A 24,678-nucleotide genomic window follows, 5' to 3' on the forward strand; every position below is an offset into this window, starting at 1 on the left:
AATAAGTAAAACTCACCCCTAGAATATACTTGTGTTTGGCCAAGTTGGTGTCTACAGTGGAGAGCAACGCTTGCAGCGCCTGCTTGAGGTCCGAGGCCACAGACTTGGCAGTCAGCACGGCGGCCACGGCCGGGTGCAGCCGCGTCGCCTCCCACTCCTGCATCTGTTCGCTGAGGGGAACAAAATAGAATAGTTAAAAGTTGTAAATCTTAAAGCTGTTGTAGATTATACTACTGCTAGGGTCTGAACAGTGTGTAATCAATGGATCACCAATTTCTGCTAATCTTACATACTGCTTTCGCATCATCATTAGTCTTTTCATGCATGTTCGTCAGTTAAGGGTATATAACATCACGCTACGATCAATAGGAACCGAGCAGTGTGTGAAATCACGCGGAGTAGCTAGTTTGTATATGTTTATTTTTAAAATATTAATTTACGTAAGTACCTGTCATAAATCAAATAAATTAATAATATTATTTATTGGCTTCTATTGCATTTCACAATCTTCATACATATTCATACAAAATGGGCATCGAACAATCAACAATCAACAATCATCAATACAATCTCGTGTGAAGCTGGATTAGCAAATTACTTTGATGAGCACAGAAACACATCTTACTTCCACCAGAGATGTGCTGTAGATGCGTTTGGCTTCCACCAACCATATTCACTAGTACACAAAGCTTAGTACTGGGGTATTCTTCATAGCACACCTTACCCGCACAGCTACATAGCTTAGTATCGATGGTAACGGTTACGTACGTTTCGCAGCTTAGCTATTACAATATCTTCTTAGCATATAGCAGTGGAAAATCAGTTAGCTTTTCAGACAAACGTGGGATAATCGCGCACAAACATACATACATAGAATACAAGACATACCTACATACAAGTCAAACAGAGAACTTCCTTCTTTTAAGTCAGTAAAGAAATACATAAAAAATCCTACCTTTGTCCATCATCCGACAAATCAAGCACGGGGAACAGGTATGATGCTGCAGCGTTGCTGGAGAAGAAGGCCAGGTTGCCGTCCACCTCCAGCAGGGGCAGCTGGCGCGGCCCTGCGAATACATCGTCTGCAATCACAGACCGCAGCTCAGTCGCCGTTACCCACGGTTAGTAGCTAGTTAGCATGCTAAATATCTTACTAATATAATGGAGAATGTTAACGTTTTTAGACATGTGTGTAACTATGAAGCCCTCGATGTAACGAATTGATCTGTACACTTAGTTTTGTCGTACAATCAAAACTGACCAAATTATAGGTATGCATCTAAGGTTTTGATGACTTGAATTTCTCATACAAAATTAACGTTGTACTGTGACGTCATAGTACAACGTCTCATATATTTTATTTTTTAATACTTATAACTAAGTAGTAGGTTATCACTTAATAATGTTTTAAAGCTATTTAAATATAAGAATGTTTTATTTTCTTTTAATTTACGTAATATTAACATTCTCCATTCTAAAGCTAAGTTTAAATAAACCGACTTTAAACGCGAACCAATCGCTGACAAAACGTTATACACGTGTTAAAGTGCGAACTTCTGTTTTTAAGTCGGGTAATATACATAAAAACTTTTCCTAAGTCTGAAAAATGCCCCTGATCCGGAGTTACGGACAACGTAAAAGGTTACCGGAGCTCCGGCTCGAAAAGCAGGAGAAGGAACGGGGTGGTTTTTAGTCGGTAAGAGTCTGATACTCCCTCTCGCCTCGCCCAAGGCGGGGAAGTCAATGGATGAATTGCCCCAATAAAAAAAAAAAGTTTGAAATCTAAACAGATTTCAAACGCGAACCAATCGCGGACAAAACAAAACACGAGTTAAAGTGCGAATCTCCATTTTAAGTCGGGTAATATACCTAAAACCTTCTCCTAAGTCTGAAAAATACTACCTACTTATATCATAAGTAAATCAAACCACTTATACCAAAAAAACATACATTTAATTAACAGTCTTTGGCAGTGCAATCCAGATGCAGATTTATTTTTTGAAAGTGTTGGTCTGTGTCAAAATACATTTTGTAATTTTAATACTAAGTAATTTTAAATAAAAATAATGTTGAGTCTACCTTTAATTTAAGAGCATACACTAACTGTTATTTCCCATATTTTTAAGATTGTTTGTATGTATCTTATTTGGTAAGCCTTAATAAATAAATAAATGAGAATTTTATTTTAAATGTGAGATTTGATTTTATTGTAACTTTCGTGAGACATACTAAATTAATTATTATGTTATCGGCTTACTCACGTAGTGTTTTGACGATTAACTCGACTAGTTTCAAGCCATGCAAGAGGCTCATATTCATGAGGAGCATTTCGCGACACACGACGCGGCGATTGTCACGATGCTACTGACGACTCGAGTTTCGCGCCCATCGCGCCCTCTGCCTGGAATCGCGCGTACTATACGGCGCGTGCGACGTTGTTGGCTCGTTCGACTCGTTCGCCGGCGGCTGCGTAGGTGAATATGAGCCTCTTGCATGGCTTGAAAGTAGTCGAGTTAATCGTCAAAACACTACGTGAGTAAGCCGATAACATAATAATTAATGTGAGATTTGTTGTAATTAATTTAAGATTTTATTTTAATTTAATGTAATTTTAAAAACATGTAAACAATTTGGTATTGTTACTGTAAGTCTACATTGTTGTTGAATTATGAATAAATGAATAATGAAAAATATACCGAAAAATAACCAGAGAACTATAACATGCTTTATCAAATGTAATACCTATCTATGCAAACCAGCTATCACATCATATTATCAAAACACCTATTATCCATCCAACAACAACATAGTAAAGTAAACACAGATAGTGGTTAGTGGCCATCCACACTATCAAATAACCAATGTTTATACTTAATCTGCATTCTGATATAAAGTCGTATAAACAGTTTTTTGGCATAAGTAAACATTTTTGTAGTTAATAAATATCACGGTTTACTCGCGTAAATTTATGGAGAAAAGCTCTACTAGTTTCGAGTCACAGAGAATAAAATACTTTAGCCCGAGACCCCTTGCCTGGTAGTCGCACTTGCAACTAGTCGACAAACAAGGCAGTCGCCAATACAATTGTATAATAAAAAACTATTTCGTTTCTCAGTGACTATTTGACTGACAAATGACTTGGCAAGTATGTTTCTTGGAGGAATATGAGGGATCACCGAAAGAGAATAAAGAGAAGAGTTCCATAATCTGCCGTCACCACTCGACACTGGAAGAATAGTTGACAACTTTGTATTGGAGACAAAGAAAAAAAAGATTGATAGAATGTAACCAATTCCCACCAGGAGGGCCAAACACTATCTTGCCACCGTTGTGGTATAAAAAAACACCACTTAGAAAAAATAACATTACAGAAAAGCCCTTGGACACTATGTTTAACAACATTTATAAGGATAAAACATTAATACCTATGTTCCTAAGTTAGTTTCTGATGCAATAAATACTATGCTTAAGTAATTTTTAGTATTGCAAGAGATGAATCACTTAGTATATGTATGCAAAAGCATTAATTTCAAGGCATTAAGTCAAAACAAAAAACATTTAAGCTGCTTTTTTTTTAATTCTGTCATGGCTCACGAACACAATTTATGTTAAGCATGCATGAGGTCGCATCAAGCAGGTTCTAATAAGAAAACATCATATTTTTATTCAACTTTTAAATGGATTTTTCAGAGAATTTGAACTAAAGTTAGTCGCCGGTTAGTGAAGAACTAAATTCATGCTAGATATTAGATACTGATGCACACAAAAGCATAATAAGACATGATTTATTTAACTTAAAAGGACCAAGAGGAAAATCTGCCTACCTTCGAACGAAGCGCTGACAAGTTCCACTTTCTTCCCCGCTAAGTTAGCCGCAATAAGCAGCTTTAACGTAGAAGTGTTGTTTTCGTTTGTGTAAATCTTCATTTTAATACAAATTTCAGTCTTAAAAGTAATTTTTAGATCAATAACAATTTTCCATAACCTCTACGGTTTACCCAGCTGGCAGAAAATGAATTAGAATCTTGAGGAAATGTATTTTATCGATGTTTGTTCTCTGTCTTTTTACTTAAATAAGACAGAGATAGCGTTATGAGTACTGTTTAACTAACCATTTCTGAAAACTGGAACGTAGCTGACACGCTCAAAAAAAATGACAGCTCAGCTCATTGACTTTTTAGAAACCCCTCCGATTTCAAAAGCGCATTGCGACGTTGTTCGCGTGTACATTTTTGTGTACTCTTTAACTTAGTCGAATTTTAGTGGGCGCGTTCATTTCAATGTCGATTCGGTCAATAAAATAATATTTTGCCACAGACTAAATACAAAAAAAAAGGTGCAGATTTTATTTATCAGCAAATTGGATAAGCAGAATATATATTTTTTTTGTTACTTTACGTACTTTGCATTGCATTCAGAAAACACATCTTTGCTTGATAGATTCCATATTGATGATTATGGTTGGTTAATTCGTTTACAGCAAAATTTTAAAGATTATCTTAGAATATGACAAAAAATGTGTCATTTATTAATAAAATCTAGGTCAAATCAAAATACATGTTACCTCTTTTACATAAATTCACGCTGTTTATTTGTCCCTTTACAGCCATACAGCTTACAGCTATACAGCCTGTATACACATTCTGTATAGCACCCACTTTTCGATAGCCCATTATGTACTTTCAGGAGATAAGCCAACTAAGCAGGATTCTGAACTAGGCTTTTTCATCCAGTTTTCCAGCAACCCGGGCAGAGAAGCGTTAAAACACTTAGCCATCAGACCGCCACAGATGGGGCCCAGGAGGGCTGATGCCGGTTTGGAGCTGTAGACTGCCTAGCGGGTTACCGGGGCTCCAGCTCGAAAAAAACCTTTAATCAGTAGGAGGGAAAAATCATTGGATGATTCCCACTCAAAAAAAGTGTTGACGTTGACTGATCTTCCATAGGCCTTGCATCACAAACGCCTCAGTCCAATAATTTTAGAGAAAAAGGTGTTTCACATTACTCACACCAATAAAAACACAAATTCTACGTGATAAAAGTTTATTTAAATATTTCTTCCTCACTAATGTTCGACTATACTAAACGCAATATTTTATCGCTAACTAATATTACTTTAAATTACACAATATCGATTTTGGAATAAAACTTATACACAATTATAAGAACAAGTAAAATGCAAATGAGTAACATTACATTTGTTTTACAATACCAACAGGTACATAGAAATAGGCGTATCTTCAAAAATAGTTAAATTTATTTATTGCTTCGCTTAATAATTAATCGCCGTACTCAGTCATTTAATGATTACTCAAACTATTCCTTAGTAACGATTTTGTATCAAAAACAATTGCTAAGGAATGGATTAAGTAACTATTAAATGACTAAGTACCGAGGTAAGTAGTTATTTACAAAAAGTCCATAATTTTTATTCCATTTTTGTTAAAAATTTCGTACATCCAATTTGCGAGTTTATGAAATATTGACAGATATAATCAACAATATTAGGTAATTATTACAACTGATTTCTGTATTTTCTCAATAAAAAGTAAGACAAAATTTTATACTTAATATCTATTTGTATAGAAAACAGTTTTATTTTGTATCAGTTTATTTTTATATTCAGAAATTATCCCTTGTCAAAGTGCATTTAGTTTAGGTTTTGTGAAAATTGCAGAAATCAAGAAATGAATAGATTCTGATATTTACAATGCTTATTTCGTGATTTAGTATACTTATAGAGCATTTAAGATATCAAAAATAAAATAGAAAACTATTTTCGTAATAAAAATACAATATACATCTTGATAACGAAAAAAACTGTCCATTTCACTTATTGGTGAATTACTACTGCACTCAAAATCATTTAATGTTTATTTATGCCCGGTTCCTATATTTAACGAACCGTCGTGGTATAAGAACTACTATCCGTTTTTCGAGTACGGACTACGTCTCGTTATTACCGTTCCACAATTAACTTTCTTTACCTGCTGTCAACGAACATCCGTTGGTTATTGAAATACAGAGCCCTCTTCACTTCCAGGCGTGCGTTTCGTTATAAGCAAAATTGAAATTTAAAATAACACAAAATTCAAAATAAATTAAGTTAGATTTACATACAAATGAATCATTTAGTTTTTTTAGGATATGTAACTAACTATACCATTGCAGGCATCGGCTTGATATGTTTTTTTCCTTACCAACACAATTGAATGCATCTTACACTAGGAACGGAACGTAAGTTTCCCTATGCATACTTATTATAATACTCTTTGCACTGACGCTTGACATCCGTCAAACTTTGTAAGCGCGAGCATTCAAATTCTTTTCCTTTTCACAAGGGCCGTGTAAAATAAGAATTGAGGTGTTATTGTCATTTGAAAAGAAGTTACCTATTTTTTGAAATGGATATTACGCCGGTGAGTACCTAAAGATAACATCTTGTATGAGCTATTTCTACAAAGTTGTACATTTTGCTTCGGTAAACCCTCATTCAAGAATACTTATTTATATTACAGAAAATAAAGAAGGTTATGAGCAAAGATGAGGTTTCACTACTCGTGGATTTAATCCAAAGCCACCCAGTAGTAATTACCAAAGAGACCAATGCTGCCACCAACAAACTGAAGGAGGAATCGTGGATTTCTTTAACGAACAAATTTAATTCAAAAAGTGGTCAAATACCACGTCAGGTCGGTCAGCTTAAATTAAAATGGGACAATTTAAAAAAAGCAGCTCGTAAGAGAGCTGCCAATATAAGGATGAACAATTTAAAGGTAAGATTATATTATTATGAATAACTAGCTGTATGTTGTGGTTTACATCCATGAATCCCACTCTTATGTCTGTCTATCCAAATACACTAGGCCAGGTAGGCAGTCACTCCATGTAAAACAACTGCTTCGGGTTAGACTGGTAGCTGACTCCAACATAGTTGGGAAAAGACTCGGCAGATCACGATCAATCAAATTAATAATAATGTGTTTTATTTTATTGCAGACAGGTGGTGGCAAACCAGATTTCATTCCACCCGATGAAATTCTTGAGAAAGTGGCAAGTGTTTTGGGACCCACATGTAGTGGGTTTGATGTTCCATTTGGTGGTGATGGAGTAGGTGCTACAGAAAATGTGAATGAAATCTTTGAATTGGACAATGCTGATTGGATGCAAATTCCTGAACAACTTAACACAAATGTTGCATCAGTTAACATCCAGGAAGAATCACTTTTGCCTACATGTCCAAAAAAGAGGAAAATAGACGATAGTTCCCAAGCTGGTACTTCAGAAGGCAACACACGCGAACCAGGTGCTAAACATATATATGGAATGATGTCTAAGCCTCTGCAAAGCAAAGGTAAAATCACTTTTTATATTAACAGTGTTTATGTTATAAGTTTTTAAACTGACATGGTCACTAACACTATTATTAGAACTTATGACGGGATATTTACCATTTACCATACCGGCATTTACAATATCGGAAACTCACCAAATTCAATAAACATGGTATATATCCCGTCATAAGTTCTAATAATAGTGTTTATGTTTATTTTTTTATTTAAATAAATTGTGAAATGTGGGTATACACAGTGGCATTGTGTGCCATAATGTGCACCTCTGCCTACTCCTTCAGGGATAAAAGGCGTGACGTTGTGTGATTGTGAAATATTTTTATTAGTGAAACCTAATCTGAGCTTTTTTATTACAGCCAAAAAGTTTAAAACGAACCAGGATGATGGACGGCTCCAATGTAATTTGGCAATGGCAAGATACTATGATAAAAAGGCAGAAAAATTAGATATAGAGATTAAAATATTGAAATTGGAGTTAGCCAATAAGGAAAAGAATTGTAATAATAATATTTAGTTTTCTTCCATTTACATATTTAGCACCTGATTCGCCTGTGTTGCCTTCTGAAGTCCCAGCTTGAGAACTAAAGTCTGTTTTCCTCTTTTTTGTACATGTAGGCAAAAGTGATTCATCCTGGATGTTGACTGATACATCATTTGTGTCAAGTTGTTTAGGAACTTGCATCAAATCATCAGCATTGTCCAATTCAAAGATGACATTTTCTGTAGCACCTACTCAATCACCACCAAATGGAACAGCAAACCCACTACATGTGGATCGCAAAACACTTGTCACTTTCTCTAAGATTTCATCGGGTGGAATGTAGTAATGTAATAATGTAAAATAAAACATATAATATACAAATTTGTTAATTTTATTACTTTTCTTTTTTTATTTCAAATAAAATACATTTATTTTATATATACAACTTAAAATATAAAATAAAAACTAATTTAAAACTAAAACTGACTGCCTCGTTGGTCGAGTCGTCGCAAATGCGACTGCCGAACAAGGGGTCTCGGGTTCGATTCCCGGGTCGGGCAAAGTATTACTGGGGTGTTTCGGTTTTTCGAAAATTTCTCAGTAGTAGCACGGAGTCTGGAATTGTGTCTAGTATGTGGCAATAGACTCATCCCCTATTACCTGGGACTTATAACACAAATGGTGAAAAGTGGGTGTATAGCGGCATTATGTGTCGCAATGAGCACCTCTGTATAAAAGGCGTGACGTTGCGTCAAAGTACTCGTCCGCATCAGGAAAACGTTCCAAGAAGACCGGCCGCATTGCCACTTTGAATGTACTTATCTTCTGACCGAGAAATAGCCAGCCTTTTCATTACATTTATCAGAGAACTAATACTTAGCAGTTCATTGTTACTACTACTCTTGATTATTTATAGATTATTATCTTCATTAGTGTAAACTGAAAAAAATAAAGAAATTTTGAAGTAGTGATTATATTTTATTTTTATTTTATTTTTTTTAAGTAATACTCACTTATTGAAATATTCTGTAATCAATAAATCTCTTTCCATATAATTACTCATCTCCTCAGCATTACTGGAAACAGGCACTGCCTCTGCATTTGGAAGTTCCATCTCCGGAGGTACATCTGCTAAACTCTTTGAGCGACAAATATTATGTAGCACTGCTGTAGCTATTATTACTGAGTGAGCTCGTAAGAGACTCAGGCGCAAAGTTAAACCCACAACAGGAAATCGTCGCTTCCATACCCCGAAACATCTAAAACCAAATAATTAGTAGATAATTAATTTTCTTGCTACAGTTTAATTAAATTATAAATAGTGATATCTATATATATACCTCTCACCTATGTTGGGTTATTGGGTTTTTTTATCAGGAATTTCTTAAAAATCTTTCGGTTTGTCGAAAATTTCTCAGTAGTACCACGGAATCTGGATGTCCTCTGTTGTTGGCAAAAGACCAGCCTTCTATTACATGGAACTTAAACATAACTGGTGATATGTTACAACATTATAATGAATGTATGAAATTGTCAACCTACCTTTCAATGCAATTTCTTGTTCGGATATGCGCTTCGTTGTACAAAATTTGTCCTTGTGTTTGCGGGTTTAGTAGTGGTGGTAAAAGGTAAGGTTTCAGAGGATATGCACTATCTCCCAGTAACCATCTGTTGCCAAATAATCCACTTTCACATTGTGCTGAAAAAAAGGATGCTTTATTTCTGTTTAAATTATGGGAACAAGTAAATACTTACAGATAGGTATATGTTCTTACCACGCAGTTCGGAAGCATTGAATATAGTGGCATCATGAGCAGAGCCAGGCCAACGAGCCACCACATTCATGAAAAGCAGATTGGCATTACATACTGCTTGCACATTAAGAGAAAAGTAACCTTTTCGGTTTCTAAATTCTTCACCAACATGAGAACCTGTGTTGAAAAAAGTGGTATTTAAAAACGAGTGAAACTGTTTTTATATGTACCTACCTAACTAACTTCTTATTTAATTTCATGGAGACTTACATGGTGATTGTATTCTGATGTGTGTACCATCAATTGCACCAAGAACACGTGGGAACCGAGCTATATTATAGAACTCATGTTCTGTGTCAGTGTGCATGAAAATGTATTTACTATAAAGTTTAGCGATAGCAAAACTAATATCACGCACAATACGACATGCCGACGTTTTTGACACACCCACAAAATCTGCCACTGACAACAACATCGTTCCTAAAGCATAAAATCTTAAGGTCAGCAATAGCTGATGTAGTGGAGAAATCCCATGATTCCTGAAATAATATCAATTTATTTAGGTTATGTTTAAATTTTTAGAATAAGTATACAATACTTTCAAATGCCTCCAAGATACTTACCTGGATCCTGTTACTTTTATATGCGGATGAATTTCAAGAAGTAACTCTTCAGTAGACGCTTTGTCGAGTCGAAATCTCACTTGAAATTCGTATGAATCCAGCGACGCTAAATAGTTTACTCTTTCTTTATATGTTCTGCTACGCCTGTTATCTTCGTCTGAATCACTTTCATTGATGTGTGATAGAATATCAAACGCTTCTCTATCACTCTCTGAACTGGACATTTTAAAATTTACAAGGAAAACGGTGAAGTTTCTTTCTAAATTCTACTCTAACCGACCGACATCGGCTGGTAACCAAGTGACATTACGAATAATCATCTTGACAATCTACGGACGGTTAAAATATTTATAGGAACGCCATGGACTGTCATCTCTATACTTTACGCTTACCGGTGCCCTCCCATCCGTTAGTTACAAGCCGTCAGTAAGTTGCGCGACGAGACGTTTTTTATAGGAACGGTTTAAGCTTACGCCTCGTATATAAAACTACTATTCGTAACTAAAACGGATCGTTTCTCAATTATAGGAACCGGGCATTAACCCACTCCTTAGCAATTGTTTTCGATACAAAATCGTTACTAAGGAATGGTTTAAATATCCATTAAATAACTCTGAATGCGGCAGATAGACATTAATTATTACATTCCATAAAACACATGGAAATTCTGATATTTTTATGGTATACACAAGTAAAAGGATCACTTGTTATGTTGTAGTAAGTGGTCAGTGTCGCCCATGAACTCAACTCCATAGAGTTACATGTGCTTAGCCAGCTTTACAAATGAGTAACGCTATTGTTTTTGATGGTCATAATTTATGTAATTAATGTTCGAATACTCAAACGCTACTAAAATTTTAAGACGTGCTTAAGACTAGTTCTGTCGTTACTAATTCTTTATAAAATGACAGAGATAACACGATATTTAAATACAACTTAAAATTGAGTAGCATTTCAGTATTCAATGTCAGAAATTCCATTTTCTGTTTCCTAACGTACAATTTACATAATCTTAAAACTAGTTTCAATGAAAATGTACTTTAGTTCTATTTCAAATAAAGATAAAGAGTGAAGAAACTGCCTATTTTATTTTTGTAGGAATTTGCGTTAACTAATCTTCTCTAATTACACAATAATTAAGTAAATTTTCACTAAACAGCTGTAAATTAAGGCGTTATCTTAGTTAAATTATTACAATATTAAATTATTTAATTTATTTATCCGTCCCGGTATTTTTAACTCGACATTTCACATTTCCCTATCTACACCGCTATTCTTAGGTCCGTCATTGTAATTTTCTATTAAAAAATATATTCTATTCCGAAACAAGATTTCCTTTGTCAATTATTATGTTATCGGTTTAGTCACGTAACTGTTTGACGAGGAACTCGACTAGTTTCAAGCCATGCTAGAGGCTCATATTCATGCGCAGCATTCCGCGACACACGACGCGGCGATTGTCGCGTTGCTACAAGTTCTCTAGCATGGCTTGAAACTAGTCGAGTTCCTCGTCAAACAGTTACGTGAGTAAGCCGATAACATAATAATTAATTTAGTATGTCTCACGAAAGTTATAATGATTTCCTTTGTCATTTAGAACAAAATTATCTTCACTACACTACGTTCTAATTCGTATTGAATGATATACAAAATTGTACGAGATCTCATACACATAGCAAACATCGTTTATAATGGAGTTAGAATATTGCATTTAGAAATATTTAATCACAATATAAAGGGAAAATAAATTCTGTAAAACCCGCAAAAGTACCAAGAAAGAAGAAAGTTCGCGAGCGGCCACAGTGAGTTTTGTGTGTCGAGAATTGAATCGAGTTACAAGTGATACAAGTGACCGTAGTAGCGGTGTCATTAGTAAAAAACGAACTAGAAAGAGGGTAGACCGATTTGTCTGCTCATAAAAATCCACCCGCATATATATACTCCAGTTCATCCGTGATCATGGCGCTTGCAACAGTGCCGAAATATCGGAAACTCATAGAAATAGATAAACATGACAAATATCCCGTCTCAAGTTCTAATAATGGGGAAATAAATGTCCAAAATGAAATAATCATTTAAGCTTTGAATTGAACTATTGGACAATAAAACGAACAAACGCAAAAAATCTAAATGGCCGACAGAAATGGCGGAAATATTTTAATATTGAAAAAAATTTAAAAATGTGATTAAATATTTATAATTATAATGTCTAGTTCCCTCAGTCACACTGCCTTACCTAAATACTATCCTATGATATTTGTTTACTAAATCTAATACATTAGTAGAGTAGTTAATTTAATTATCGCCCCATTACCTGCACTATGACGTTTCATGATTTTGTTTCGAATCCAAAATGACAAGAAAGGCGCCATACATAATCAGTTTTAAAGTAAGCGTCCACAGGTCCGCATCGGACAGATAGCATCAAACGGATTAAGTTATCAGACTGCGTCCACTGTATCGACAGCGATCGGATTGCCTATGTAAGTATCAGCAATCAGATTGCCGATACCACTTTCACTCGATTTTTTGGCATTGGTGATAGTAGGGAAGCCATCCATAGCACGTATCTTTCCATATTAGAAACATAGCTGAGTCCGTTTCCACCAATGCTAAGCTATGTGTACCAATAAATATGATTGGTGGAAGCCAAACGCAAACACAGCAACGTGGCATAGCACATCTCTGGTGGAAACGGACTCAGCTATTCTTAATCCGCATCTATATGTGATGGGTATCTTACCAATATTATAGAGTAACTGCCACACTCAGAATCATTTAATGCTTACTTAAACTTTTCTTTAGTAACGATTTTGTATGGAAAACAATTGCTAAGGACTGGGTTAAGTAACCATTAAATGACACTGAGTGCGCGAGTTAGTTTCATTTTCTTTTTACATATTTAATTTTCAAAACAAAATCACGAAACACCATTAGAGCTCACATTAATCAGTCCATTAGCGAGCCCAGAAACAATATCTAACCTTCGAGTATCACAAAAACATATATTTAACATTAAAAACAAAAATTGTACAGCTTCCGTTTAACAAATAATTTTAACAAAATAATTTTCAATAGCCAATCTCAGTGCTTTTTTAAATTATAAGTTATAATTATTATATATTAAGTAGGTATTCGTTATTTTTGAAGGGAGAGTAGGTACAAATATGTCATTATTCTCCATTAATTTATGGTAATTTTATAGTTAATATTTAGATATTGAGAAATACATCGTCTAAACAATTTGTTTAAGACTTGTACATAATTTTATTGCTTTATTTAAATAACTAGTTGATCACAAATAACTAGTTAAGAAATAAATTAAACTCAAATATTGTAATATTTGAGTGTCATAGGTAGGGTGACTGGTAATTAGTGAACGATATTTAAACACGTGATTGTACTCATGATTACAAACAACTTTTCCAAAGAAACTATTTTCGTATACTCATTATTCACTTTATTTTTGTCACAATAACAAAACAACAATATTTCATTAGCACGTGCGCGTAATGTTTCAAAATACCTACTAGTCTTCCCATAACGCGAACGCGAGCGTCTCGCTGCTAACAGCTGATCATGAGAAAGCACGCTCGCGTGAAATTTTGTTGTGTCGTTATAGTGATAAAAATAAAACTAATGAGTATACAAAAAAGTTTCTTTGTGAAAGTTCATGAGTACAATCCCGTGTTTAAATATCGTTCACTAATTACCAGTCACCCTATAATTTCATAGTAAGAAATTGCGTCCCAAAACACACAATTTTACAATTTCAAAACCGACATCTTCCTTCAAAAAAAAAGGTAGTAAGTTTTACAAAAAGCACTGTTTATAACCTAAACCCTACATTACTTCATCGATTCTATATACAGGCTGATTTTTTACGAAGAAAAAATTTTTCGTAAACATCGTATGCAGGTAGAAATTACCCGTTGTAAGGAGTGTCGTCACTCCTTAGTTGTTGACTATAGGCTATGGGAGACGGGGGAGGAGAGGGGCGAGACCTTGTCTCGGTTCTTGCATTGTGAGTTGCTTGTGTTGAGGGATCCGGACCAGTCTGCAAGCTGAGTGACCGGCCTGTAGAATTTCGTTGAGGTTCGATTGAACACTGGTAGCAATTCGTTCGCTTCGTTTGATAGAGCCTGGAAAAATAGAAAATATATATTTAAGAAAACTTTCAGTGTTATAGATAAAAATGGACTGCTTCATGTCGAAACCGTTACTGCCGATTAAGAGATAGTGAATTTTCGGTTTTCCAAAAATTCTCCGTAATACGGAATCTGGGATAGTATCCAGTACTTATTTAATTAATTCGAATACGACATTAAATTAATACTAAAAGCCCTTCCTCTCTCCTACGAATTTTATATTTTGCTGTGCCCGACAGGGTCCATAATTGTGACTTAATACTGTATTTTTTAACACCTGTGTACATTATGGATGCAATAAATACTTGAATACTTGAATACTTGAATACCTCTACCATAAGTTAACAACAATAGTTTTTGTCGATATTCAATAGTGAAGACGTAAACTTTTGTATTGCAAATTTTAGTTTAGTTAGCAAAACGACTCTAACGCCCGAATACTCAAACGCTACTCAATTTTAAATTGTACTTAAATATCGTGCTATCTCTGTCATTTTATAAAGAATTGATAGTGACAGAACTACATTTGAGAGCGTCTTAAAATTGAGTAGCGTTTGAATATTCGGGTATAAGAGCTCTCTAGGGACTCATAACATAACTTTTGAAATGTGAGTGATATTATATTCTAAATATGCACCTCTGTCTACCCCTTAGGTAATACTATAGTAACCTTACCTTCAAATAGATGACGGCGTCCGTACCGTGACCCTCGCACGACATCAGCATCAGGTCGCCGTGGAAGTAGCGGGCGTACAGCCGAGAGATCGGCAAGCCATACCCGTATCCTGAAAGAATAAATAATAATATAGTATTACAAATATGAAAGTTGTTTGTTTGGGTGTTTGTCCGTCAATTACACTAAAATTACTGAACGGATTTTCATTAGGTATACAGACAGAATTTGAGCTAACTTTTTATCCTTTTTTATCTTTATTTATAGGTTGACTGCACGGTTGGTGCGGTAGCTGGGCGATCGGCTACCGCGCAAAATGTAGCGGGTTCGATTCCCGCACGGAGCAACTGTTTGTGTGATCCACAAATTGTTGTTTCGGGTCTGGGTGTCATGTGTATGTGAACTTGTATGTTTGTAAACGCACCCACGACACAGGAGAAAACCATAGTGTGGGGAACGTTTTTATTTTTAAACTAGCTACTTCCGCGCGGTTTCTCCCGCTCTGCTCGGCTCCTATTGGTCATAGCGTGATGTTTTATAGCCTATAACCTCCCTCGATAATTGCGCTATCCAACAAAAAAAGAATTATTCAAATCGGACCAGTAGTTCCGGAGATTAGCGCGTTCAGACAAACAAACTCTTCAGCTTTATAATATTACTAGATGGCGCCACTGGTATATGGGCCATTGGTCTTTAGTCAAGTCCGTATATGGTAATAGTAACTATTTTATGATTTGTCTATGTAGCTGTTGCAAATATGATATTGGTTAATAACTATCTATACCTATAATCTTCCTCTTCATTTTAACACCGAGATAAAGTAGATAACCTAGATATTTTTAATATTATATTATTTATAATAAAGTAATTTAGACTTTTCTTTAAGTATCTAGTCAGATAAAAATTATGAAATCTATACTAATATTAAAAAGCTGATAGTATATAGTATAGTATAGATATATAAATGTAGTCACCAGCTAGCGGCACGGTGTGTGCATCGGACTTGGAGGGCTGCGGCGCCGTGCTGTACATGTACTTGAACAACAGGTCCGACACGCTGCGCGGGATGCCGCCGCCGCGGTCTGATAGCTAAGAGGGGACAAAATAAGGTTAATATTGTAAATAAAATACACAGTAAAATCATATTTTTAATTCCTTTTTCACAACGAAAGAAGCATGTTGTTATGAAACAAGTCAATATTGCGACCACCTTTTTTTGGGATGATAATGGGGCCCAGTAAGGCTGATGCCCGATCCGGAGTTGTGTTACCGGTGCTCTGGCTCAAAGCAGGAGAAGCCATAAGTAACGGGTTGGGTTTTAGTCAGTAAGAGTATTAAACTCCCTCTCACTTCACCCAAGGCGAGAAAAGTCATTGGATTATTTTTCCGCACAAAAACCAACATAACTAGTGACAAAAGGTGTTTTTACATTAAATGTGCAACTCTGTGTACCTCTTCGAAATCGCATCAAAAGACTCTAGTTATATGGCGTATAAGCAGATCACCTTATCACCTGATGGTAAGCGACCAGTATAGACACCCATCACACCAGCTGACTTACAAGTGCTTTGCCGGACTTTTGAGAATTGGGGATGAGTCATGTTTCCTACTAGTCAAATTCAATACTTTTATCGAAACGTCGAAAACGATATTTTCTATGGACTTTGTATGAAATATGTACTCTATTATGACGTCATAAGTTTTTGACGTCAAACAGCAGACTTATTTCTAGAAACATAGTTAGAAAAATTCGAAAATTAAGTAAATCATCAAATCTATGAATGACAGTGTGATTATTTTTCAATATTTTATTGTATTGAAAAGTTGAAATAATTTATTTTTGACCCAGTCATCATTCTTATCTTTATATATATAATTCTTCTGTAAGTGTGTATGTCACTAAACTTCTCTTAAATGACTGGACCGATTTTGATGATTTTTTTGTGTGTGTTCAAGGTGATTTGAGAATTGTTTAGATTCACAATTTTGTCCGCTGAACAATGGTTTTTTAATTAATGTTTAATTTATTAGTAGTTGTTGATTTCGGAATGTTTTACATTGGATCCGACAAATTTTCAAATTAAAGACGTGTAGACAGGACAACGTCTGTCGGGTCCGCTAGTTAATATATGTATATTTGATGATGAATTACCTTAACAGACACGTCCTCCTGCCCCCTGACCAGGTTGACGGTGATGGGCGGGGGACAGTCCTCGTGTGTCTCCATCACGGCGCGCATGGAGTTCTTGAACAGCTCGAACAGCATGTGGTATAAGTGGGACGGCACGTACACTATCGGCATCGGGCCTTGGGATGGTACTGGAAGAGAACATAGGTACAGTTAAAAAAAAAAACAATGTCACAGCTTTTTTCGCAATAAAAATGACTTAAGTCACCCACGAAACGAAAAGATTAGGTGTAGTCATAAAGCATACTAGTTCTTAAATAACACTGCTACTTTGTATCCAGGTAACAGGAGCGAAACTATCAGGAAAACACACACACACAACGTCATGCCTTTTTATCCCCGAAGGGGTAGGCAGAGGTGCACATTACGGCACGTAATGCCGCTATACAATGTACACAAAATTTTCACCATTTGTGTTATAAGTCCCATGTAATAGGGGGTGAGCCTATTGCTATATTATACACAATTCCAGATTCTGTGCTACAATTAAGAAATTTTCTAAAATCCGAAAAAAGCCTGGTAATGCAACAAGTATCAGGTATAATTTACTGAATGAAAATAACAGTTTACTAAGAAAAGCTCTACCAGTTTCAAGTCACATCGGGGCTTTTATTTATAAGTGCCCAGACAAGGCGAAGTCGACTTGAACCGATTGATGACCGTTATTTCCAATTACTTTTATATATCTCATAATCGTCGTTATGGCCTGGAGTTTTAAGACACCCGCTTCTCATGACTGAGGGTTCGAAACCACCAATGGCCAGTACCAATGTGACTTTATCCGAGTTATATGTTAGTCAAAAACCATTGACTAACGGTAAAGGAAATCATTGTGAGGAAACCTGGTCTTATAATTTATAATTATAAGTTTGAAATCGCCAACCCGCATTGAGCAAGAGTGGTGAACCTTCTCCGTGTAAGAAGAGGTCCATGGGCAGCGGCGATTGCTTACCATCAGGTGATCCGTCTGCTCCGTTTATTGGCTTGTTCCATAGAAAAACTAAGTTTAAAGTCAAGTTTTTCCAATATTCCAAGTTTCACCAATCAATCGTGTCGATTTTAATTAAACAGACAAAAAAAATACAAAATCTCACCTCCATCCTGCAACAGCTGTAATTCAGGTGAAGCCAAATAGTATCTGTCGCACAGGAACCTGGCATTCTCATACGCATCGCGCACTACAGCCGCGACATCACAGGCGGGGTCAATGGACCCAATATGGCGGCCGCCGCTGCCGATACCAGTCACTGATGCCTGTCTTGGACCTATTTGCTCGCCAAACAGTAATGCTGGAAGGGAGAAAAGGTTTAATTAATAGACATAAGTGTGGGAGAGCCATGCTTCGGCACGAATGGGCCGGCTCGACTGGAGTGATACCACGGCCTCACAGTAAACCGACGTGAAACAACGCTTGCGTTGTGTTTCGTTGTGTGAGTGAGGTTACCGGAGGCCCAATTCCCCCTTCCCAATCTTCCCCATCCCCATTCCCGAACAACAACCCTTAAATTCCTAACTCCCAAAAAGCCGGTAACGCACTTGTAAAGCCTCTGGTGTTTCAAGTGTCCATGGGCGGCGGCGATTGCTTACCATCAGGTAATACGTCTGCTCGATTACCGGTATGTCTCATAAAAAAAAAATCATAGTTTAGGCCTCACAACATGTGAGAGGAGTCATGCTTGGCTGGCTGGACCGGAGTGATACCACGGCCTCAGAGGAAAACTGGCGTGAAACAACCCTTATGTGTGTGAGCGAGGTTAAGGGAGGCTTAATATCTAATCCTAACTAATCCCCCTTCCCAATTCAATCTTAAGTCCCTAGAAGGCCAGTAAAGCAATTGCGAGTCCTCTGATGTTGCGTAATCAGGTGATCCGTCTACTGGTTTGCCTCCTATCCCATAAAAAAGAGGGCCTAATGCGAGTTGGTTTTACGTTAACGCGATCGACTACGTTTATGACGTTTAGCCTTCTGATTGGTTGGTTAATCGGAGCAGACCAAACAGAGCGCCAAACGTAACGTAAAATAAACTTGTACCTCGTACTCTGTACCCTTAGTATGAGTTTGTTTTACGTTTAAAGTAATCGAAACGAGAGCGCGTTCAGCACTTGATTGGCCGGCTCGAATAAACCAACCAATCAGAGCGCCAAACACCGTCTCGTTTCGATCTTGTTGCACGTAAAACAAACTAGTACTAAGACTAATTATTATGTTATCGGTTTACTCACGTAATTGTTTGACGAGGAACTCGACTAGTTTCAAGCCATGCTAGAGGCTCATATTCATAAGCAGATCATTCCGATAACATAATAATTAATTTAGTATGTCTCACAAAAGTTACAATAAAATTATAGTACTAAGACCTCTGGGGCCTTAGTCTGCTATTACAATTGTGTCAGAATGGTCGATCACTGAGCAGTGCGAGAGGGACGGAGCTATGAAGGTTGTATAACTCCGTCCCTCTCGCACTGCTCAGTGATCGACCATTCTGACACAATTGTAATAGCAGACTAAGGCCCCTGATGATTTGTCAGTTCCTCTGCCATCCTATTCCATTAAAAAAGATCCACAACTTACTATGCTGATTGATGAGCATCCTTATGGAAATGCGGCTCATGTAGAAGCGGTCCAGGAAATACTGGATGGAGTTCTCCGTGCTGGGGTCTACTTCGTGCGACTCCTTCAGCTCCAGTACACCCTGAGCCATTGTCTGGACGACGTCCGCGTGACGGTTGCGTATGTGTACTAGGCGTTCACAGAATCTGTGGAAAGAAAGAAGATTAAAAAATATTTACAATATTGAAAACTTGAGCTCTAAGTCAAATAATTACGCGAGTAAGCCGAAAAACAGTTAGTATATCTCATGAAAGTTATAATAATAAAAACTTTGAGAAGATTATGAGTCCCATAAAAGGCAAATGGCGTCATAGTTCCAGACTCCGATTTAAAATTAAAAGAAAAAAAAATTAACTGTCAGTATAACTCTGCTGACTCAAGAATCGGACTTGAGTTCAGAGGGCTAAGTACGAGTGTTTTACGTTTAACGAAATCGTAATGAGAGCGCGTTCGGCGTTCTGATTGGTTCGGTTATTTGCGCCGGCCAATCAGAGCAACGAACGCGTACTAAGGGTGCAGAGTGCTAATACCGAGTTTGTTTTACGTTAACGCGATCGAAACTTTACCGCGTTTAGCCCTCTGATTGGATGCTTAACTTGAGCAGCCAATCAGAGTGCCGAACGTTATACCTAATCGCGTCGATTGTTTTAACATAAACAAACTCGTACTAGGCACTCATACTACAATCACTTGATGTATGAACTATGAAGCAGTATAATATGGCGAGAATTCCAATAGTTGTTAATTGGCTTAATTTCAATGAACAATACCCGTGTTGGCATAAGTTGATAAAATTGTATAGTTATAAATATTACAATTACAACATGCTTGATTCATTACACTTCCAAGTGTGGGAGAGCCATGCTTCGGCACGAATGGGCCGGCTCGACCGGAGTGATACCACGGCCTCACAGAAAACCGACATGAAACAACGCTTGCGTTTTTTTTTCGTGGTGTGAGTGAGGTTGCCGGAGGCCCAATCTTCTCAATCCCCGATTCCCCAACAACCCTTAAATTCCTAACCCCCAAAAGGCCGGCAACGCACTTGTAACGCCTCTGGTGTTTCAAGTGTCCATGTGTGGCGGCGATTGCTTACCATCAGGTGATACGTCTGCTCGTTTACCAGCCTGATCCATAAAAAAAGACACTAGCAAAGGAAGTTAGTTAAACATTACCAGCTATTCGACTAGTTTCAAGTCACGCCCGGGGCTTATAACCACGAGCAGTAAGCACGACAACAAACATTTTTTTTATGGAATAGGTGGCAAACGAGCAGACGGGTCACCTGATGGTAAGCAATCAGCACCGCCAATGGACACCATATATACATATGTTCTTTTCTTGAAGGTTTGAAGGTCGTATTATGGCATTGGTGATATTTTGAAGGGGATATTTAGGAATATCCAAATAAATAAATACTTACGAGCTTAATATCGGTGGATCCGGTTCCATTTGCTCAAACTGGATGATCTCCTCGAAAGACCTCTCATACCATTGGTTGACCAGCCCGACTGACGGCATCCGTAGTAGGTTCTCTGGTAGCAGCGCTATCTCTTTCATTATATTCGCGAGCCTGCGAGAAACGAGTTTTCTATGTTCAGGCGAGGCAAGATTTGCTAACTGGAGATAGACGTCTGGCGTAAGCTCCATACAAAATGTGTTTTCTACCTCGCCTTTAATTTAACACCTACTTTTGAGCCAGTTTTTAGAGGTGCCATGTTACACCGAAATAGTCGCCTACTTGTTTTTGGCCGAAACTCGGCCGAAACCGAAAGATTTGTTACACTAGATGTAATAGATAATTGTGGAACTATGTGGTACCGTAAAAATATCCATATATAAATACTTACGAGCTTAATATGTGGATCCGGCTCCATTTGCTCAAACTGGATGATCTCCTCGAAAGACCTCTCATACCATTGGTTCACCACGACTGACGGCATCCGTAGCATCTCTGGTAGCAGCGCTATCTCTTTCATTATATTCCAGCCTGTGGAAAAAGGGATGGATATAGCTATATCCAGTTTTTACCAGTAGTTTAATATGTAAAATACTAAATGAATATCTTGGTGCCTAAACCAGATACGAATTCTCACGTGCTATACCTAGCAGTATTTTGCTAACATCTCTAAGAAAAATAAGCCTGCTTAGAAACCACCTCAATCGTTTTCCGATCAAGCTTGTATAGGGTGCTTTTCCACCAAGATACGTAACTATGTTACTAAGATGTGATAGCTAAGCTGTTAAACTATGTGACCAAATTTTGACTGATACTAAGCTATGTAGCTGTGCTACGAAACATGCTCCGCCGAAAAGTAAAAAAGCAAGGAAGATTTACAGGTCGAGTATGCGTATGTATGATATAAGGCCAACCATAGCACAATCCATACCACGCAGGTCTATTTGTTCCAGCGGACTGCTTAGTGGGTGTACCGTTTCCACCGGTGCTCCGGCTCGAAAAGTAACCAGTATGAACGGGGTGGTATTTTAATTTCCCTTCCAACATCTAGTACCTAACTATCGTACTATTGAGGAAGGTCCCCCATTTCAAACACAAACATGACTCATCAAGTTGTTTTTACCTTAAAAAACAAACTTCGGAATCGTCCAAACAAAAAACTGATGCGTAATATGAATAACAAATCAAATCATAGAAGCAGGTAAATATTTGTGCCGGAGCTGCGGATTAGGTAGGAACAGGTGGTTTTTAGTCAGTAAGAGTCTATCCCCTTTGATCGAAGGCGAGAGGGTTCATCTTATGACTTAAAAACCACCCCGTTCCTACTCCTACTTTTCGAGCCGGAGCCCCGGTAAACCCGTTAGGTAGCCCGCAACTCCAGATCAGACATCAGCCGTACTAGGCCCCATCTGTGGTAATCTGATGGCTCTTAGGGCGGCCGTACACGGACTGCTCGAGCGGTCGGCGTCGACTGCTTGAAGCTGTTGACGGCTTGAAGCGGTCGCGACTGCTCGAGCAGTCGTGTGTACGGCAGCGAATGAATGGCTATAGTTCATCGCGCAGTCGCGGCTTCAAGCAGTCGGTTATAACTGCTTGAAGCAGTCCGTGTACGGCTGGCCTTAGGTATGCACCCTATTTCGACGAATTCGAATAATCGACATATTAATTTCAATATACAAAATAACATAACAGATTACAATCTAAATATCAATAATAACATAATATTCTGGGCACGTTTTTCTACGCGAGTGGCGAGCACGTCTTTGAAAACGTATTTGTTATCAGTAGTGTATCAGAGATTAAATTTCTGCGTATCAACAGTGTTTTTAACCTTGATTCGCGCGTAAATATTGCGGTGAGGTTGTGATACAGTGATAGGAGATAGCGATTTAAGTGAATCTTTTAAAGATACCTAATAACCCAATGTCAGTTTTGTGCGTTTGGACGAAGATAGTCAAATCAAATCAAATCACTTTAATGCATCCATAGTGTACAGTGTGATCTACAATTTTATACAGTAATATGTACCTAATCTATTAACATAGTAATTGATAACATTGTTTTCATTCATAAGAAATATATAACTATATCCTCACCCTAACATACAGAGGTAATCTCCAAGGTTCGCTCGAATCTTCCAGATTATCGCAACACTTTGAATGCCACATATTGACAGCTAATAGGCAGTTATTGTCTTATCTGTTTATTGGTGTCCTACGATATCTGATATCTGTTCTTTAAAGTTGAGTAAACAAATGCCGCCTCGTAGAGATGACCACAGAGTGAAATAACGGTAGAAATTTGTATCCGATCTTATTCTAAATCTTTGCATTAGGATGCTTTTGCAACGTTACGTTGCTGTGGATGCGTTTGGTATCTACCAATCATATTCATTGGTACACATATCTTAGCACTGGTGGAAATGGACTCAGCTTTTTTTCTTTAAGTGGGCCTAATCAACAAATATCTTCTCCCACCTAGGACGAGGCGAGAGGGAGTGTCAGAAACTTGGTACTCTTACTGACTAAAAATCACTCCGTTTCTACTCCTGCTTTTCTAGCCGGAGCCTTGGTAACCCACAAAGCAATCCGCAGCTCCGGAAATATAGATAGAATGTTGACAGCAGTTTTTTGAGCTTATGTCAAACTTCAATCTTTAACACATTGAACACCGTGGTGGTCACCGGTGACCGACGTTAGCGGAGGATTTGCCTTCAACAGTTTTCTATTGGCAGTCAAAGACTTAATAAGTAAATCTACAGATAGATCAGTTGTTGTCACTGGCTAATAATAATGATGTAAATAGAAAATTCGGCAACATTCCATAGTATTAGACATTTGATAACAAAAAATGTCACAAACACTCGTATGTTTGAGAAGCCGTATAAAATAAGATAAACAATATATTCCGGACGTTTCTATTTGCCCTAATTCTTTTATTTGGGGATCAGAAGCCTTTTTATATTGTTTCTAAATTGACACATACATTTCTTTTTATACCACTGCTGTGGCAAGAAAGCACACGGCCCACCTGATGGTAAGTGGTTACCGTGGCCTATGAACGCTTGCAACACTTGGGGCATTATATGCGCTTTGTCGACCCTTAATAAACCTCATATTTAGTCCCTTCTTGAAGTACTCTATATTGTAGCCTACTGGGAAAACCTCTCAATCGGAGAGTCCGTGGGAGGATATTCCTCTAAAACAGAACTGTATGGGATTACCATATATGGTTAAAAACAAATAAATAATCTCTCATTGTCATTTTTTGAAACGCGTTAAAATTAAAAATATGTGACAACACTACAAAAAATATATTGATAGTCGATTTTTAATTAAATTCCTCTATAACAAATCACAGCTAGGCTATTCGGGTCAGGCGTCCGCTGCC

General features: G+C 37.2%; 5 protein-coding genes across 9 annotated transcripts in view; 2 read left to right on the forward strand and 3 right to left on the reverse strand.

The window, feature by feature from the left end:
- Window positions 1-4,024, reverse strand: part of LOC118279867 (methionine--tRNA ligase, cytoplasmic) — a 34,787-nt gene extending 30,763 nt beyond the window's left edge. For 2 of the 4 annotated variants that reach the window (XM_050702521.1, XM_050702522.1), the window contains exons 1-3: window positions 3,825-4,024; window positions 956-1,082; window positions 17-170 (exon numbers count right to left, since the gene is read on the reverse strand). In XM_050702521.1, the coding sequence (XP_050558478.1) occupies window positions 17-170; window positions 956-1,082; window positions 3,825-3,927 (384 nt within the window). In that variant the 5' untranslated portion in view covers window positions 3,928-4,024. The remainder of the gene's footprint in view (window positions 1-16; window positions 171-955; window positions 1,083-3,824) is intronic. The other 2 variants (XM_050702520.1, XM_050702519.1) reach the window with 2 other exon arrangements.
- Window positions 1-24,678, forward strand: part of LOC118280041 (gastrula zinc finger protein XlCGF57.1-like) — a 65,509-nt gene that overhangs the window by 36,308 nt on the left and 4,523 nt on the right. The gene's annotated exons all lie outside the window — the stretch shown is intronic.
- LOC126912100 (uncharacterized) lies at window positions 5,033-8,228 on the forward strand. The gene is made up of 3 exons (XM_050702542.1): window positions 5,033-6,776; window positions 7,000-7,354; window positions 7,709-8,228. Exons 1-3 carry the CDS (start codon window positions 6,534-6,536, stop codon window positions 7,864-7,866), a joined length of 756 nt encoding a protein of 251 aa, XP_050558499.1. The 5' UTR covers window positions 5,033-6,533; the 3' UTR covers window positions 7,867-8,228.
- Window positions 8,666-11,078, reverse strand: LOC118273478 (putative nuclease HARBI1). Its single transcript, XM_035590460.2, has 6 exons — window positions 10,211-11,078; window positions 9,858-10,126; window positions 9,609-9,764; window positions 9,376-9,532; window positions 8,847-9,092; window positions 8,666-8,772 (listed from the first exon to the last, which is right to left on the reverse strand). Exons 1-6 carry the CDS (start codon window positions 10,432-10,434, stop codon window positions 8,763-8,765), a joined length of 1,062 nt encoding a protein of 353 aa, XP_035446353.2. The 5' UTR covers window positions 10,435-11,078; the 3' UTR covers window positions 8,666-8,762.
- LOC118280114 (pyruvate dehydrogenase (acetyl-transferring) kinase, mitochondrial) overlaps window positions 13,920-24,678 on the reverse strand; it is a 44,678-nt gene continuing 33,919 nt past the window's right edge. Inside the window, exons 3-9 of the mRNA XM_050702528.1 lie at window positions 21,253-21,402; window positions 19,791-19,975; window positions 18,314-18,508; window positions 17,184-17,350; window positions 16,006-16,120; window positions 15,034-15,143; window positions 13,920-14,352 (exon numbers count right to left, since the gene is read on the reverse strand). Of these exons, the coding sequence (XP_050558485.1) occupies window positions 14,176-14,352; window positions 15,034-15,143; window positions 16,006-16,120; window positions 17,184-17,350; window positions 18,314-18,508; window positions 19,791-19,975; window positions 21,253-21,402 (1,099 nt within the window). The 3' untranslated portion in view covers window positions 13,920-14,175. The remainder of the gene's footprint in view (window positions 14,353-15,033; window positions 15,144-16,005; window positions 16,121-17,183; window positions 17,351-18,313; window positions 18,509-19,790; window positions 19,976-21,252; window positions 21,403-24,678) is intronic.

The sequence above is a fragment of the Spodoptera frugiperda genome, chromosome 22 (assembly GCF_023101765.2).
Source record: "Spodoptera frugiperda isolate SF20-4 chromosome 22, AGI-APGP_CSIRO_Sfru_2.0, whole genome shotgun sequence".
Classification (NCBI taxonomy): domain Eukaryota; kingdom Metazoa; phylum Arthropoda; class Insecta; order Lepidoptera; family Noctuidae; genus Spodoptera; species Spodoptera frugiperda.

Bases quoted from the DNA above. Each gene is read 5' to 3' on its own strand.
- LOC126912100 (XM_050702542.1), top strand. From the start codon at position 6,534: ATGAGCAAAGATGAGGTTTCACTACTCGTGGATTTAATCCAAAGCCAC. The intron at 6,777-6,999 runs GTAAGATTATAT...ATTTTATTGCAG, and splicing joins TAAGGATGAACAATTTAAAG to ACAGGTGGTGGCAAACCAGA. The intron at 7,355-7,708 runs GTAAAATCACTT...TTTTTATTACAG, and splicing joins TAAGCCTCTGCAAAGCAAAG to CCAAAAAGTTTAAAACGAAC.
- LOC118273478 (XM_035590460.2), bottom strand. From the start codon at position 10,434: ATGTCCAGTTCAGAGAGTGATAGAGAAGCGTTTGATATTCTATCACAC. The intron at 9,533-9,608 runs GTAAGAACATAT...CCTTTTTTTCAG, and splicing joins CAATGCTTCCGAACTGCGTG to CACAATGTGAAAGTGGATTA. The intron at 9,093-9,375 runs GTAGGTTGACAA...ATTTGGTTTTAG, and splicing joins ACAAGAAATTGCATTGAAAG to ATGTTTCGGGGTATGGAAGC.